Source organism: Trichechus manatus, unplaced genomic scaffold, assembly GCF_000243295.1.
Source record: "Trichechus manatus latirostris isolate Lorelei unplaced genomic scaffold, TriManLat1.0 scaffold00003, whole genome shotgun sequence".
NCBI classification, from domain to species: Eukaryota; Metazoa; Chordata; class Mammalia; order Sirenia; family Trichechidae; genus Trichechus; species Trichechus manatus.
In genome coordinates, this window is record NW_004443939.1 from 18,430,865 (window position 1) to 18,448,324 (window position 17,460).

A 17,460-nucleotide genomic window follows, 5' to 3' on the forward strand; every position below is an offset into this window, starting at 1 on the left:
CTGTATCATGCCGGAAGTTTTAAAACTGTCAAAACAAATTTTCTAATTTTGACTATAGTCAAACACTTTCCCACTAAGAAAAGAGAACACAATAAACGGTTGTATTTGTTATATAAATAGTTGAGTGAAAAGAATAATATTTGTGCGTTGTACTAGCCGAAAAATGTTTGCCTAGTAAACTTTTATCACTGTATGTAAGTGTTCTAAGCCTGAGCAGATGCACAGAACAGCGTGAAACTGATGCTGCACCTTTACAGAAAATATACCCCCTTAACTTCAGACATCCTGGTTACTAGAATCCACTAACAGACAAGTGCAAATTCTCATCATCTTCTATAGGGATTTCCTAAAATATGTTCCCTAGAAACCCAAGCTCTTTAAGAAGGCCAATCAATTAATGAGACTGCAGGAAATCTTTAATCACAATGATTATTTGGCCTGGCCAGGTTCTATGATTCTTGATTATTTCAATCAATCTATTCTTTTCTGAAAAATAGTTTCAGTGGTGTAATCTGAAAATGCTGTAATAAACTAATAAAGAAGTGATAACTAATATGAAACAGAGCATTATAGCATTAAGTTGCCCAAGGTCCACCAATTACTAGGTATGTGACTGGGGAAAGTTTCATAATCTTTTGAATGTTAGTATGTGCAACTGAAAATTGGGGTTGAAGATTACTGAGTTCATAAATTGTGAAGATTAAATTAGATAATATCTATAAAGGGTTTAACATAGTAATTCTCAAGTGCCTGTACATAGTATGCATTTAATAAATATAAGTCCTTTTTCTTTCTCTTTCTATTTTGTTTTTTGTGAGTCTGTTCAACTTCCTGATCGCCAGTCTTGCTACCATTTCATCTCCCTAATAGATACATATGCATGAACAAATACACGCACACACACACACATACACACACATACACACTTGAAAGGTACATTACTGTCTGTCATAATGTTTCTAAGAATGAACTAGACAGTAACAAATAATCTCCCACCTCTTGTTAGTAATACCCCAATTTCTAAGACCTCCTTTTTCTCTGTAGCCGTGGTGGGAGAGAAATCCCAGCACTTACTTTCCACTATCACCTCCCACTCCAGAAACCAGAAGCCAGGGGTCCCTGATTCTTCCTCTATTGACTGTTTGATATTGCCAGAGTGTAGACAGCCCAGGCCGGAGCAGTCAGACATTTGCTTCTCGGACTTTGAATCTTGAGATCATGACACAGAAGGAAGGAGCATCGAGATGCTAGATTCATCCCAGCAGCATGCAGCAGGTTCTGCACCAGGACCTTGGCGGTGTGGCCTAAGCCTCTGCACCCAAAACATCCTGGATCCTGCCTGATTTTGAAACCTAGTCTACCAGCTTCCTATTGACTCTGTGAGACCCCACTATCCTTCTAACACAAGCCCTTTTGTGCTTGGAGTCAGATTCTGTTGTTTGTGACCAAGAACCAACTTAGAGAGGAGACTAGAGCTCTGAAGTCCATGCTTCCTAAAATTGATCTTCAGTATAATTTAATTAGAAATAGATGCTACGGAACAAATGTTCAAGATGTTCCCTAATGTCTTTTACAGAACAAAAGCTAATATTAAGAAATTTACTTCTGGAGCCAGGCAAATCCTAAGTCTATACTTGGAGGGAATTACTACCATTAAATAAATTCTAAATTTTGCCGCCCAGTATGTTCGCCATTGGCACAGCTACTGATTTATAAAGAGAAAGTTAGTTGCCAGATTAACTTCAAACCAAAACACAATTCACCCTTTATGGAAGAATCAAGAACAAACTTCTTTTTCCTTCTCCAGTCCCCTCACCATGGTGCTAATGTAGTATTTGTGAGCCTTCAGAGCCATATACAGCCACCTGTGTTCCATTGTAAACCTCACGTTATACTCTTTACACACTTTGCCCAACTCTCTAAATCTTTAATCATGGTTTAACAAAACTTACATCAGTCTTTGAAGACGAAGTGGGGGTCCTGACACTCTGTGTCATATGTGGCTGTTTCTTGTATTCACAAAACAAAGCAAAAATTTAAAGAAGAGAGAAAGATCTATGATATATGATGTTGAAACAGTGCTTCAAGATGGAATATTCACTGAAATATTTTATTGCACTATTAAAACCCCACATGCGGGTTGCAAATATAAACCTGTTAACTTGGAGCTTTGGAAAAGAACACAGGGCCTGGCCAATGAGCTGCAAAGCTATGTCTTAGGTTGACTCCTGAGGAACAGAGCCTGAATTGGGCATTCTGATACATGGTGAGAAGCCAAAGTGAGAGACACGGAAAGAAAGTCCTGGCTTCAGTAATCCATAAAGCCACCTCTACTCCTGACACTCCAACAATTCATGTCAATCAATCAGTCACCCAATACACCTCCTCCGCACCCTTTTTTTTTTTTGCTTAAGTTAGTTTGCCTTAGTCTTCTGTCACTTGCAACCAAAAAATTTCCATTTTAAAAGTAGGCAATATAAATTTCAGAATTGCTCCCACAGTTTAGTAGAAGAAGCGGGAAACAAAAATAGGATCTACTTTAACAAAAACAACCACAATAAACTAAAATTCCTTTTGAAACTTGGCATGGAAATTAGGTTGGTCTGGATCTTACTATGGGGATCATGATTCTTACGACATCCTCTTATCTCAGCAGTACACGTGCTAATTTTTGTGTCTGCCTGACTGTTCTGATTCATGTCTCAGAAAAAAGAAGAAAAAAATAGCACCTATTAGAACTTACATCCTAGCTCTGCCCATTACCGGCGATGTAAACTTGGAGCGGTCATTTCCTTCTTAGGAAGCCAAATGGAAAGACGTGTGCACACTTCAATAACAGCTGAACTACCTCACTACCAGAACCCCAAGAAAGGAAGGGAGGGCCCTAGTTCTCATCAGAGACACAGGACAGGGATTAGAGACATTTCGGAACATCTTGTAAACTGTCTCCAAAACACTTCGTAAACATGTCCACTTCACCTCAATCCCAGCTGTCATCTTGCCCCTAATTTACTGCAAAAGGTTTCTAACTGGTCTCCCTGCTCCCACACTTGCCTTTCTGCAATCCAGTCTCCACAGAGCTGCCAGAATAATCTTTTAAATACATAATGCAGTAACATCACGTCCCTGCTTCAAAATTCCCAGTGGGTCTCTTAAAATACAGGCAGTGCGTGGGAAACGAACGTCCAATTTACGTACAACTCCTGCTTACCTACGGACTGCCATAAAGCCTATTATATTGAAAATTTGAGTTAAATACAATGGTTCACAATAAACGTACACACTACTTTGTAATGCTCATGAAAACATTGTGTGGTTTAGAAGTGTTTCTTAAGAGTGTTTTATATGCATAGAAAGGTAAAATATATACTATATACTAAGACAAACATTTGAGTAACTGATGCTAAATAAGAACCGTATATACATGTTCTGACTTTACAAATTTGACTTAAAGACAGACTTAGGAACGGATCTCGTTCGTAACTAGGGGACTGCCTGTAATACTGAAATCTTCAGTATGGTCTTACATAATCTGTCCCCAACGTTCTCTCTGACCTCATTTTATAGCACTACCCTCCCCTGAAAATTCAGCCCTGAATTTTCATTTCGCTCAGCCTCAGCCACCCTGGTCTTCTTTCTAACCCTGGAACACACCAAGAGGGGACCTTTGCTGTTCCCTCTGCCTGGAATTCTCTTCCCAAGATTGTTCATGAATGGTTCTTTCCTTTCATTCAGATCTAGCTTAAATGTTATCTCTCAGACACATCTTCCATGACAACCCAATCTACAAAAGCTCCCCAGCCTTTCTTGATCACATCACACTGCTTTATTTTCTTAACAGCATTTATCATAATCTAACTTCTAGTTCATTAATTTGTTTATTGAGTTTATCCTTCCACTAGAACACAAGCTGCCTAAGAGTAGGAAGCTCATTTGTATAATTCACTGCTGAATCTCCAGCACCTAGAACTGTGCCTGAGGCATAGTATGTGCTCAATAAACATTTGCTGAATGCATGAATGGATAAATGAATTCTAAATAGATCCTAGCTTTGTTCCTATATTCAAAATTGACAATGGAAAATAACATTGTTCTTTTGAGTCACAGCCTCAAGATTCTCCAGGAAATTATTCCATAGACAACACAGTCATTGAGGACAAGGGCCATGCCATTATTCAATTAGGTGGTAGCACAGTACCTGACACACAAATAATATTCAATAAATGTCTATTAAATGAATTAATAAATCACAGCTCCTTCCCCTGATACTTTCAAGATAATTTTATGTTATATTCCCACTTTTAAACTTAGTGGAACTCCTTGATACCTAATACCGAATCATAGCAACATACAACTTTAAAAACAAAAGTTGTCTCTAATTAAATTCAGTACTGTTCCATCTAAGCCAAGGACAAGAATCAGCACCCATGGGTGGAAGCTAAAGGGAAGACAGACTCCAGCTCAATCAATATAAGCAACATTTTTCTGACAGAACAAGCCAAGATGAACTGAGCTATTCTGAGGAGCCATATCATGGAAGAAAAAGCTTGGCCTTTGAATCCCCAGCTCTACAACTTACTTACTAGCTCTGTTACCTTGAACAAATCACTCAACCTCTACCAGCCTTAGTTTCTTCATTATCTGAAAAATGGGGATAATAATAATAATACATACTTCATAGGGTTCTTGTAAGAAATAAAATAAATTATGTGTGAAAAGGAGCCTAAAACAATGCTGGGCTCTAAGAAAATCATTGTGCCCTATGGAAAGCAACAACATTCCTGTAAAGGTGTTCAAGCAAAGCTTGGATAATTTGGCCAAGAATACTCTAGGAAGAGATAAAACATTAGATGAGTTGATTTACTAAATGATCTTTACGAACATAGAAATTTTATAATGTGAACCCCCTTATTTTAGAACCATGGAATAGAAGTATAGAACAGCAATATGGCTTGCTCAGGATGAAATACAAATTCTTATTCCTAATCAAGGCAATCTACCAATGTGCTTCTCTCCTTCTCACCCTTCAAACTCCATTTGACTCATAATATTTCTTAACATTCTCAAATGTATTCCAGCAAAAACAGATTTATTTACCGTTCCCAACACAACTGGCTCAATTTTTTTCTCCATGCCTCTGCACTGAACCCCCACCCCATTGCTCACCTCAATTCTACGACAAGCTATGTTCCTTCCTTCTTTTAAGACAATACTTAAAACAGGACTCCAGGAAGTTTTTCCTCATCAACTTCTCTACATCTCCACCTGTCCTCTGGATAGCAGGGCTCTGATGTCCCGCCCTCTCCATCCCATAAGGCAATCCCAGTGATCTTCTTAATATGTAAAGCTGATCAAACAACTCCCTCTCCTAAAGCTTTTGGTTTCTTTCCATTGTATTTGAGATATAAATCTAAACTCCCAAACGAAAATGACAAGGTTCTGCATTATCTGGCTCCTGCCTACCTCTCCAGCCTCACCACTAAGGTGCTCTCCCTTTCACTCACTCTAATCTATCTATCTGTCCTTCTCTCAGTCCCTCCAATGCTTCCAGCTCTTTCCTATATCGATGTATTCACACACTGCTCTTTCTTCCTCAAGATCTCATCTTTTAAGGCTCATCATAAAGGGCATTTTCCCAGAGCCCCTTCCTAACTGCCCCTACTTCCCACTAATGCATCAGGAGTGAGCCTCTGACATTCTCACAAAACACCTTTTTTCTTGCCTTCATAACATGCCCATTGTTTTAGTGATGTATGTAAGGGGAGGCCAGAAGCTGTTTCCACTTTTCTGCTCAAGTGGACAAAATAAGTTACATCAGAGCAGATATTACAGAAGTAAGAATCACTAATTTTGGTAAATGTAGAGTGAGTATGTATTTGCATAGTAGAAAGGTGTGTAATATAGCAAAGGAAAACACACACAAAACTCCTAGTATATATACTGCTGATAACTTGGGAAGAGGTAGACCATCATCCTTATGGGGCCTAGTGCCTTCTGGGAAATAAAAGGCCAAGAAACCCAAACTCTTCTCCCCAAGATTTGAAGGCAAGAAACTTGGAGACAAGTAGCTTTGGCCACAATCATGGGAGGGAAAAGACATGGAAAGTCTTAAAAGAAAATTCACTGGAAGGGAAAGGTAAACTTGCCAGGGGGTGATCTGAATACAGCCCAGAACCTAACGACACAAGAGGGAGGGCTTGTTTCAGAACAGTATGAGGTCTGAGGCTGGCAGCCCTTCTGGTTCTATACACTTTAGCACAGTGGTTGTGCTCTGTGCAATTATGGCTAGAATTACGGGTGTGAAACTAATATGCCCACCAAAGATGGAGCCCAAGCACAGACACCCTACAGCCTGGGTAGGGGTATGTTCCAACAGAAGCATCACAGCAGCAGTGGACCAGCACTGCCCTTCAGCCCAAACAAGGTCAGTCTGCAGCAGCAGCACTGTGTGGCAGTCAGGGCAAGCACCGTAATAACCCATTAGGCTCATTACATTTATTTATTGGAATGATTATTTGTTTATTGTCTATCTACCTTAGTAGACTGAAAGCTTCACGAAGGAATAAGGTATCTCTATTTTGCTTACCATCATGGCTACCAAGCATAGCTGCACAGGTTGCACACTGCTCAACTCCTAGGAGTGCTAGTCACGTACAACATAATGTGATTAATGCCTCCTAGAGTTACATAACTACACAACTGGTATGGCCATATAAGTCAGTCCTGGTCACCACTATAACACGAAGGTGAGCAGAGTGGTAGGCACATAACAAGCACTCAGTAAGTATTTACAGATAATTAGATTAAAAATAAATGATCTACTTTGTCCATTTACATATGTTCTTATGCGTCTAAGAAGTCTTTGGGTGTTTTCCCCACACATTTATTCCAGTATGTCCTACAGAGACCGCTTTATCTATTTAGAACCACAGGAAGTTACAAATGAAAGGGAGGTTAGAGTTGATAGTCGTTTTATCTTATTGATGAGGACAGGGAAGACCAGCAAGATAAAGGGACTGCCATCATTTGGAGGCAAAGCCAAGACCAGAACCCAGGTCTCTTGCCATCTGTGCCTTATTCTCTCTGTGGTCCTCACCTGCCTTCTTCATTAACTTTTTTGTAGTTATTATTGTTGTTCTCATGAAACAGAGTAGTGAAACATGAAACAGGGGTCACTTAATCACTAACTGCCCTATGCTGGTTTAGGAACTGGCTGTTGAGGCACAGGTCTACCTGGGGAAATACTGAATATGTGTGCTCTCCAGAAGCCCCACCCAAACAAGTTGGTTGGTAGCAGTAAGTTATCAGAAGGATGTCATACATCAGGACACTATTTAAATATTCACCTTACCACCTTGTGAATTTCCCAAAATGCATTGTATCTTGTACAATCTCTCTTCCATCATTTTCAACATTAAAAACACACTTATTTTTTTCAAATTTTCATGAATCACACTATCAAGAACCGTATTTTCAACCATAACAAATTATACCTATTAAGTATTTGAAAAGAAAGACAAAAAGATATAGAAATCAAATCTACCTTCAGCAAACATCAAAGGATCAGTCAAAATTGTATTTTTAGAACTGTGCTTGATTTTTTTGGAGCAATGACTGTTTAAAACAAATAGGCTTCTAGCTTCAACTTGATCTTTTGTTTTTTACTACCAAGACTGTTTTTATAAATAGTAATGCTATTTGATACAGGATTTATCAGTTGCTATCAAGTCAATTTTGACTCATGGCAACTTCACATCCTCCATAGAGTTTTTCAATGGCCAATTTTTAGGAAGTAAATCACCAAGCTTTTCTTCCAAGGTGCCACTGGGTGGACATGAACTGCCAACCTTTCAGTTAGCAGCCAAGCCCTTTAACCATTTGCACCACCCAAGGACTCCTGTGCTTGTATTACGTGACTTTTACCTAAATTAGTAGCTGATTTCCTTCTTTGTAATAGAATTAAGGTATGAATAATCAATTCTTCTCTTCCATCTCAGCCATCATTTTTAGATCTATAGTTCTTTAAACACCTATCATAAAACCAGTACTGGTGAAATAATATATAGATTTTGAACAAGCACCAGAATCAGCCACTGAAATATCCTCCCTATGAATAATGCCCAAGAGATTGTCTGGAAGGGCTGCCAATTGGGAAAATAACAATTTGTGCCATTCTTAGGACCTGGTTGGAACACTTGTCAGGACCTGGTTGGAACACTGGTGGCGCAAAGGTTAATTGTTCAGCTGCTAATGGAAAGGTTGGCTATTCAAACCCACCCAGTGGCTCCACAGGAGACAGACCTGGCAATCTGCTCCCATAAAGATTACAGCTTAGAAAACCCTATGGGGCAGTTCTACTCTGTTACATGGGGTCACTGTGAGTTGAAAATCAGCTTGACGGCACCCAAAAACAACAGGACCTGGTCACACACTGTGAGGTCAAACTCTACAATTCTCATGTTCCACTCCTTGCTAGAAAGTTGAGAGTTTATTCTAGAGGGAGTGAGTTACTTTTCCAGAGTTAGAAGAAGGGGAGATGGGATCCAACATGTTTCAGATTTAGAAAGCTATCTGCCAACTGTGAGGGGGAATGGATTCAAGAGCTGAGAGAATGCATTAGAGACACAGGCGGGGGATGAATTACAAAACCTTGTAAAAATTGATACACATATGGTTATCATTTTCTTTTTTCTTTTTTGAAAAGTCATATTCTGAACCAATATTTTACCAGTGAACTACAACTAATCGCTTGCCTCTTTTCTCCAGTTTTCTGGGTGGCATGGTCTATGTGTTCAGTATTATTATCCGGTAAAACACTAGAGCAGTGTACCTAATATGGAAGAAATAATTCCAACTTGCTAAAGGACTCAGTAATAAAACATTTCATAGCACTGTATACCTCACAATTATTCTCACATAAATTTATCACATTGGTTTTCATTATGATCCGTGAAGTGGGCTGGGTAGATGTTATATTATTACAACAAAAAGAAAATAGTTCACAAAGCAAGTGAATTGTCTAAGGTCACACAACTAATAGCTTATGTAACTGGGACCAGACCTTGTCTTCTGATTCTAGTACTCAGGCATTCAGTCAATAAGCATCTATTGAGTATACAGCATGTGGTAGGCAATTATGATTGTTCCTAGGAAAAAATAATGCACAAGACAAACACTGTACCTACCCTCAGGAGGTCTAAGAGAATAGAAAGACAATTAACCAATATATCCAGTAAAATGTGACTCAGACTATGACAGGGACGTGCAGGGCTCTGTAGAAGAAAAGGGCAGGGATATCCAACAAAACCTAGGGAGGATCAAGGAAGGATTCTCGAAGAATGACTTCTAAGTGGAGACCTTAGCCAATCCAAAAGAAGTGATTGATCAGCAGATGTTTAATGACTGAAGAGTGGATTGGCAAGTGGAAAAATTGAGAGAGAACAGTCTGCATGAAGTCAGAGAACTTCCACTCCATAATGCTACTTCAGTGTATGTGTGAGTGTGTGTGTGTGTGTGTGTGTGTGTGTATCACTCTTATTAAAGAAGTTATAGAAGTCCAATTTTCATTTCTGTATAAGAATGAATTACTGAAAAATGCTGACATACACTTAGGGGACAAGCTATAAGGGAGACCCCTAGAAAAATGAGGCTCCTTTGATTACCCTCTTTAATCTATGAAAGCTGGAATTTTCTAGGGAAAAGAGAGACTTGAGAGACCTTCTAGAAACCCTCACAAAGTGTGGCAGGAGTTCAAATGCAAATGTCCTACTAACCTCTAAGATAAGAAATACAGGAAAATGAGGGAGCCAGAACTTGACTTGTTACAGTTGTAGATCTTAATCAGAGTTGTGAGGCATGAATGAGATAAATGTGGAACACTGTAGGTTATGAAAATGTCACACCCACGTAAGGAGTTTTAGAGAAGACTTCCCTTCACTGCTTCCCTGCAGCATAGGGTAGAACTGAGAACTAAAAGATGGCACCTGCCTTCCCTCACCTACCACCCCTCAGCACTCCCAGACTAATAATAATCTGTTAAAAATGATTGTAGTACATATTCTTGAGTGTCATTCCCATAAAACTGAACCTATGGAAACTTTTATAATTGAGTTATTGACCTTTACAGCCTTTTCAAAAGAGAAAGGCCAATAAATTATAACTATGCTACAACTCTAGACCATCTGAATTTCTTCAAATATGATGGCTTAAGAAGTGTTTAATTCTTGGCTCTCTCTGATAAACTCAAAATAGAAATATTCTCCAATCTGCATTTTTTAGTCCTGACTTAACTCATTCATCTTAAAGTTATATGGGTTTCTGGATATACCATTTAGTTAATCCACCATCAAGGAGCCCTGGTGGCACAATGGTTAAGTGCTCAGCTGCTAACTGAAAGATAGGTGGTTCAAACCTACCAGTGGCTCCTGGACAGAAAAGACCTGGCAATCTGCTCCCGTAAAGATTACACCTTAGAAAATCCTACGGGGCAGTTCTCTCCCATATAGGGTCTCTATGAGTTAGACAGCACACAACAGCAACAATCCACCATCATCCTAAATGTGCCATGTCTAAAAGCCACTCAGTCAATCAAATAGTCCTCTTTTCAAATTGTGCCTTTTAGTTAATTGAACCCTGATTCTTCCAGACAAGAGAATCGGAGAATAATGTAAATGGAAAAAGACCTTAGATATCTACTAGTGCTACTTGTGTGCTTTACAGGTAAGAGGATATATATATATATATATATATATATATATATGAATTAAGACTTGAATTCCTGGCCTCTAGCTAAGCTAAACAAACAAGTAAACCTTTAAACTCATAGATTTTATACTCAAGTTCTTCATCTGAATGATGTAGATAATAGTGGCAATCTTACAGGATGCATTTTAATGTCTGTGAACATATTTTCCATAGTGCATAGGACATTGCAGGTGTTCAATAAATGCTTGTTGAATCAATCCTTAAATCATTCATTTCTAATAACATTAGTTCCCTCTTACCTTTCCTTCTCTGATTCAACTCTTCCCAGTGTTTCTACCCTAAGGCCCAAACCGTCCTGCAAAAGCAAGTCATAACTGATCTCACTTTCTCATTTTCCAGTCCAAATCTATCTACACACTATAGCCATGCCAATCTTTTTAAAACTATTTCCCTTACTCAAAAACCCAGAGGTTCTACCGCCTACTGTCAAAAGTGTACAGTCCTCATACTGTCATTCAGGACTACCTCAGTCTGGCCTCATTAACCTTTTCAAATTATTCTTCTCATAATTCTAGTGTACATGCCTTGCTATCATCAGACTGGGTTCTTGGGCACATGCTTCCTCTCAGCCATGAGTGCGATCTAGCTCTGCCATCCCACCTGTCCTTGGAAGTCTTTGTGTGTGTGTGTGTGTCAACTCTGACTCATGATGACCCTATGTGTGTCAGAGTAGAGCTGTGCTTCATAGGGTTATCAAGGGGTGATTTTTCAGAAGTAGATCTCCAGGCCTTTCTATGGAGGTACCTCTGGGTGAACTTGAACCTCCAACCTTTTGGTTAGCAGTCAAGTGTCTTAACCATCTGCACCACTCAGGGACTCCTCCTGGAAGCCTACTCTGGCAAATTCAGGTAGATTATTTTCTGCAAGCCGAAGTTATTATCTTATTTTGTAATGTTCTCTAATTCTTTCCTCATAAATGTGATATTTCTGCTTCTCTGCTTCTCTGAAGAGATTATAACTCCATGACCAGTTTTTAACAAGCTTATTTAATATCCCTTCCATACTGTCTAAATAATATATTATACTAAACTCAAAAATGTAAAGAATTCTGAATAATCTCAACTCTTATAAAAGACAAATTATAGAAGATTTTCCCTATAGTGCTGATTCACATGTTTAATCATTTTCATTAAAGCAACATCCTGAATATGGTAGGGATTTATTAGCAGAGAAGATTAGCAAATGAATAATACTTCTTTTATATACTGTACAAGAGCATTACTTTTATAAAATAATCTATCACAGATAACTACCACATGTGGTATATTAAAGGTCAATTTTAATGGTCAAAATATATGAAATTCCTTAAATTATAATTAAAAAATCAAACTATAATGTGCAACATCTTCTTAAACTGAAGTATCCCTGATTGCATTTGTGAATATTGAGCCAGGAATTTTCTGGTTCAAGATTATAGGCAAAAATTTCTAAGGCTGCTTTCATCTTGTTTCAAGACTGTAGATGAGAAACACTGTTTGCTCCTTATACTTCTCTTTTCACAATATTGATAGCTAGGTTTGGATTTACTGTTTTTAAGATGGCTATAGTACTAACCACATTCTACCTTTTTGGGGAGTGCCAGGTACAAAAAGTGCCCTTGGCTTCTTCTGCACAACACCCTAGGGCTAATCCTGTTTCTGGAAACATGCATAACTGGAATATTTGCTGAGCATGTTTCATAAAAATATAAAACAATAATAATATACTAAGTATTGCCGAGTCAATTGGCTGATGCCAACAGAATGGCTATTTGGTGCCTCACAGAAACAGTGACTGAGAACTGCAGATCATGTATCCTGGTGACACGGTTCCCCATTGTATTATCCCTTAATTTCATATCTCATATAGTATTTTGCAAAGTTTTTGCGAAAAAAAGCTTTTATTGCTCCATAAATCTCTGTTATAAGTATTTATTTGGTGGCAACTTGTAACATTTGGGACACTTTCTTATCATGGTATTTCTGCTCTACTAAATTTTCTAACAGTAACAATTAAAAGTTATTATAGTAATGATTGTCTTCAAAGGTACGATATACTAAGTGTCCTTTTAAGTAAAAAGATTGGATAATTAGATTAGTATCCTATGCCGAATTCAACAAAAGTTAATAGAAAACATGTATTTTACCTACAGTTAGAAAAAAAGTATAAAAACAATTTTTCATTTTAACATTAACATATTGAAAATTCAATTCAGTAAGTTTTGATCCTTAGAATTCGCTCACCTAGTGAAAAAAAAAAAGCAGTTTTGCCAGTTTCTTTCCTTTGTAATAATTCCAACTTTGTGCTATAGATCTTTCTAAAGATGTTTGGAGATTTAATTTCAGTGATGCATAAAACAGAAAATAGAAACGTTTCCTTTAGTTTAAAAAGTACATGTTTTGGAAACCATGAATTTCTTTTCTTCAATATTATCACGTTGGATTTATTTCAATTTTAATTTTTTTTGAGAACTGAACAAATAAAGTGGCTGAGAAAATGTTGCAAACCAATAAATATTACTTGAATGCAGATATTAATTGAAATTATATAAGACTAGTTCCAACTATAATATTTCTTAACAGATTGAGTTTGACCATCCTAAGTTACAATTCTTGGGTCTAAATTCTTCCTAAGGCTATGATGCTCATGGTATCAGAACCAAAATTTCTAAACAAAATATACACTGGTTTCTTTTCTAGCTTTTTTTTTTTTTTAAACCAAAAGTCTGATTTACTGTGTGGGTATACCTTTTATTCATATGATTTAACTGTATTTTTTTTCCCTAGTGCATAGATCCTGTGCTAGAGAAACTCAAAGATGTGGGACTCAAATGACAGCTGTGAAAAATCCAGCTTGTCTTTAAAAGTTACATTAGTTACTACACTTTTGTTGCTGTTGGCTGCCATCCAGTCACTCCCACTCCTGGGGGCCCCTTGCACAACAGAAGGAAACACTGCCTGGTGCTGTGCCATCCCCAAGATTGGTTGCAGATCTGACCGTTGTGATCCACAGGGTTTTCACTGGCTGATTTTTGGAAGCAGATCTTCTTCCTACTCCGTCTTTGTCCGGAAACTCCTCTGAAACCTGTTTAGCATCCTGGCAACACGCAAGCCTCCACTGACAGACTGGTGGTGGCTGTGCATGAGGTGCATTGATTGGGGATCAAACTAGGGTCTCTTGCATGGGAGACAAGAATTCTACCACTGAACCACCACCAATGCTACCACCTTTTAGTAAAATGTTTACAGTTCAGAACTCTTTTTTTCTACTGTTTGACCACCTACACACCCCATTCCTCAAAAACAGAAGTAAACATGTCTAAACTTGGTGTTGTTTTTGATAGGCCATGTGATGACATCAGCCTGAGTTCTAGCTCCTGGAACACAGGACTGTGACCATACAGCCACTTGCTGGGCTTTTCGGTCCCAGGGTAACTCTCCTGTCACCACACTTCACTGTCTTAAAGCCAAAGCTTATGCTCCAAATGTACCACACCCTTCAAACAGAGGTATTCTCCAACATCTGTTTTGTCAAATAGGGGATGGGGAGAGGGAGAAACTACACTTCTATTTTAAAATACAAGGGATTTAAAACTATACGTGGGTTGGTTTGGAGAACTGTATCACGGGTTTCAGAGGTTTTCCACAAGTGTCTAATATACTTTCAGGTCCAATTATAATCAGTTATAACTCTGGAACAGTGACTGGTCGCTCCTTCTGCAACACCTCCTATTAAGGCAGGCTGCCTGGGACCTAAATAAGCATCCACTCATCAGGAACCAGTAAGGTGGCGAAGTGGTTAAGTGCTCGGCTGCTAACCAAAAGGTCGGCAGTTCGAATCCACCAGCCGCTTCTTGGAAACCCTATGGGGTAGTTCTACAAGGTCCTAAAGGGTCACTCACTATAGGTTGGAACCGACTAGACGGCACCTAACAACAGCTTACCCACAGAAATCTCTAGCTAAAAACACCACAGAGGAAAAACTTTGAATATGTCTGTAAAAGCAGGTGTGTTTGGGCAAGGACAAGATATGCGTGGAAAGACCACTTGCTGCCCAGAGGTATGCTGGCATCGGGAGCTGAGAAATGGATAAACCCCTGCCTCCTATCCCAGGATTAGCTGTGACCCAGCCCAGATCCTGGATTGCAACAAGGGGAAGCAAGCGCTGACCACAGGAAGTTACCCGGTAACAGGGTTCCCACTAACTGATTCTCAGGTTCAAGCACTTCACAGAGGGTGAAGCACAGAAAGGCGAGGGGCGGGGGGCGGGAGGCTGAGGATGGCTGCAGCAGTGGGAGGCGTCCTGCCTTCTGCTTCCAGTCAAGAATGACTACAGAAAGCAGGTTAGCGCTGCCCGCGCAGAAGAGCGCACAATAGCTCAGAAGCTGGGCTAGGGCTGTGTTGCTCTGGGGTCGCAGGCAGGATACGTCTATAGATGGAAAATCACCCCGACGTGAGAGAGGGGTTAGAAATAAGGAGAAAACCCATAGCATCAATCCTCAGTTGTCACCGCCATTCTTTTCCCTGAGCACCCAAGGCACTTCTCTATCTCTGCACTTGCTGTTAAAGGATACCTGGGTATCCTCAGAATGTGAGCGCCTGCTGGACAACAGCCCTGTGTTTTCCATGTTTGCATAACCAGCGCCTAATGCGATGTCTAGCACATAGAAGGTACTCAGAAAGTAAGTGAGAAGTTCAACTTGGAAGTGCTTGGGTTGTTAGGTCCCAACATAACTCTCCAGTGCTCCATGGTTGCAAACACACCCCTGCAGGTGCGGCCCCTTGGAGAAGTCTCCATTTCCTGTGGGCGCGCTCGCCTACCCCAACCTCCTAGTCCCCTTGAAGTACTTACCAGCAGCGGCGACCAGCAGACTGACAGCACGCACATGATCCCCATGAGCTGGATGGCCGTTTCGGTTGTGATCCGGCCCCACTGAGCGCTGGACTGCGACGCCATGGCCTTGGCCCGGCAGCGAGACACCAGAGCCTTAATAGTGGCCAGGTTGCAGGCGAAGGTGATGGCCAGCGCTGAGAGCCCCAGGAAGGCAAAGGCGGAGGCGAAGAAAAGGTTGCCCCAGTTGTCCCGGGAGCTAGTCCCGTTGCCCCCTCCCCCGGTGCTGATGAAGCACCACGTCCCGGGCCACTGGACAGTGTACTGGCCCACGCCCAGGACCGGCAGCAGGGCGAAGGCGAGCACTGCCAGCCACACGCCGAGCAGCACCGCGCGGGTGGCGCGCGTCTTCATGTGGCTCGCGTACCAGTGCGGCGCCCGGATGGCCAGCGCCCTCTCGACGGCCATGGCGCTGGCGATGAAGAGCGAAGACAGCCCGAAGACAGTCATGGTCAGCCCAAAAAAAGTGCACAGCCGCCCCGACGGGTCGAGCTGCTCCCAGCGCTGCTTGGACAGGTACACGACAATCACCACCGGGGTAGTGAGCAGCTGTCCGACCAGGTCGGTGAGCGCCAGCCAGCCGATGCACAGCAGGAAGGACTTCTTGCGCTTGCTCTCGCGGCGCGGGTAGCTCCGCGACACAAGTAGCATGGCCAGCGCGTTGCCCACGAAGCCAGTGATCAACATGGTGATCGGGAAGGCCACCGACACGGAGCCGCACCCCTCTCGGGTCCCTGGAGAACTCGTGAGGTTGCCTGGCGCCCACATGCCCGGATAGGAAGGGCTGAGACCGGGGCAGAGCCGGCTCTCCTTCATGTTGGCTTCGAGGTGAGGAGACGACGACCCCCAGAGAGCAGCAGCGGGAGTTGGCAGACGCGGCGCGGGCAGCGGCAAAGGTCGGCGCCGACTCGGGCTCGGGCTCGGGCTCGGGCTCGGGCTGGGGCTGGCTTGCCCTCCATGGTGCGGGGCGCTACCGCCGCTGTGCTCCGCTACTTTGGCTGCGGCGGCGCCAGGGTTGTCAGGCAGCGCAGGCAGCCGCCATCCGCTGCTGGAAGCCTGTCGCTCCGAGCCGCGCCGAGGTGCTCCGGCCCTCTATATGGCCAAGGAGGGGCGGGGCGCCCGCGACTGCGGGAAGTGCGGTGGGAGGAGGGTGGAGAAGCAACCGATGCCCCACTTGGCTGCTGCGTGCCCTCTCCCCCGGCCACCTTGGCTGGAGAAGCTCCCCGGAGGACTTGTCTCCAATCGCCCGTGTTCTGGCCGACGGGACGCCGGCTGGCAGCCCTGTCCTGCTCTGCGCCTCCTCGGCCCCGGGCTTTGCTCTTCTTCTCCGCAGAGGAGCGTCCGTGGGCGGCGGGCGGCTGAGAAGTCTCACTGGTCTTCCCAGCCCAGGCTAGCTGCCAAGGAGGACCTGAGCGCCCGCGCTCCCCGGTCATCCACAGACTCTTATGCAGGGATCGGATCATCCTCCTAAAGTTTTGTTACTCTGGGAAGTGTAAATCACCCGTCCTTGAGCAATCTGCGTGAACTTTTCTTCCTTAATACTTGGCGAGGGACTCTGGAAGGACCACCAGCAAGGTGCCCTGCCCCCGAAGACCCAATAAAACTATAAGATATTCGTTTCTATACAGTTTCTGTAAGACAGTGCCTCGCAATGTAAGAAAACAGGCACAGGAAAATAGGCACTTAGCAATAAAACCAGGATAGTCAAATTCAAAGACAAGGAAATCCTAACTACTACCCCCACCTAATCTTCCCCCTCCCAAGGAAAAAAAGTCAGCTAGGGCAAAAGTGGCTCAAGGCAGGTGGCAGCCACATGCAAACCTGAGG

The 17,460-nt window shown here is 41.9% G+C and overlaps 1 protein-coding gene across 1 annotated transcript in view; it reads right to left on the reverse strand.

The window, feature by feature from the left end:
* Positions 1-16,542, reverse strand: part of PTGER3 (prostaglandin E receptor 3) — a 99,219-nt gene extending 82,677 nt beyond the window's left edge. Inside the window, exon 1 of the mRNA XM_004369057.2 lies at positions 15,595-16,542. Coding sequence (XP_004369114.1) covers positions 15,595-16,449 — 855 coding nt within the window. The 5' untranslated portion in view covers positions 16,450-16,542. The remainder of the gene's footprint in view (positions 1-15,594) is intronic.
* Between the last annotated feature and the right edge of the window lie 918 nt (positions 16,543-17,460).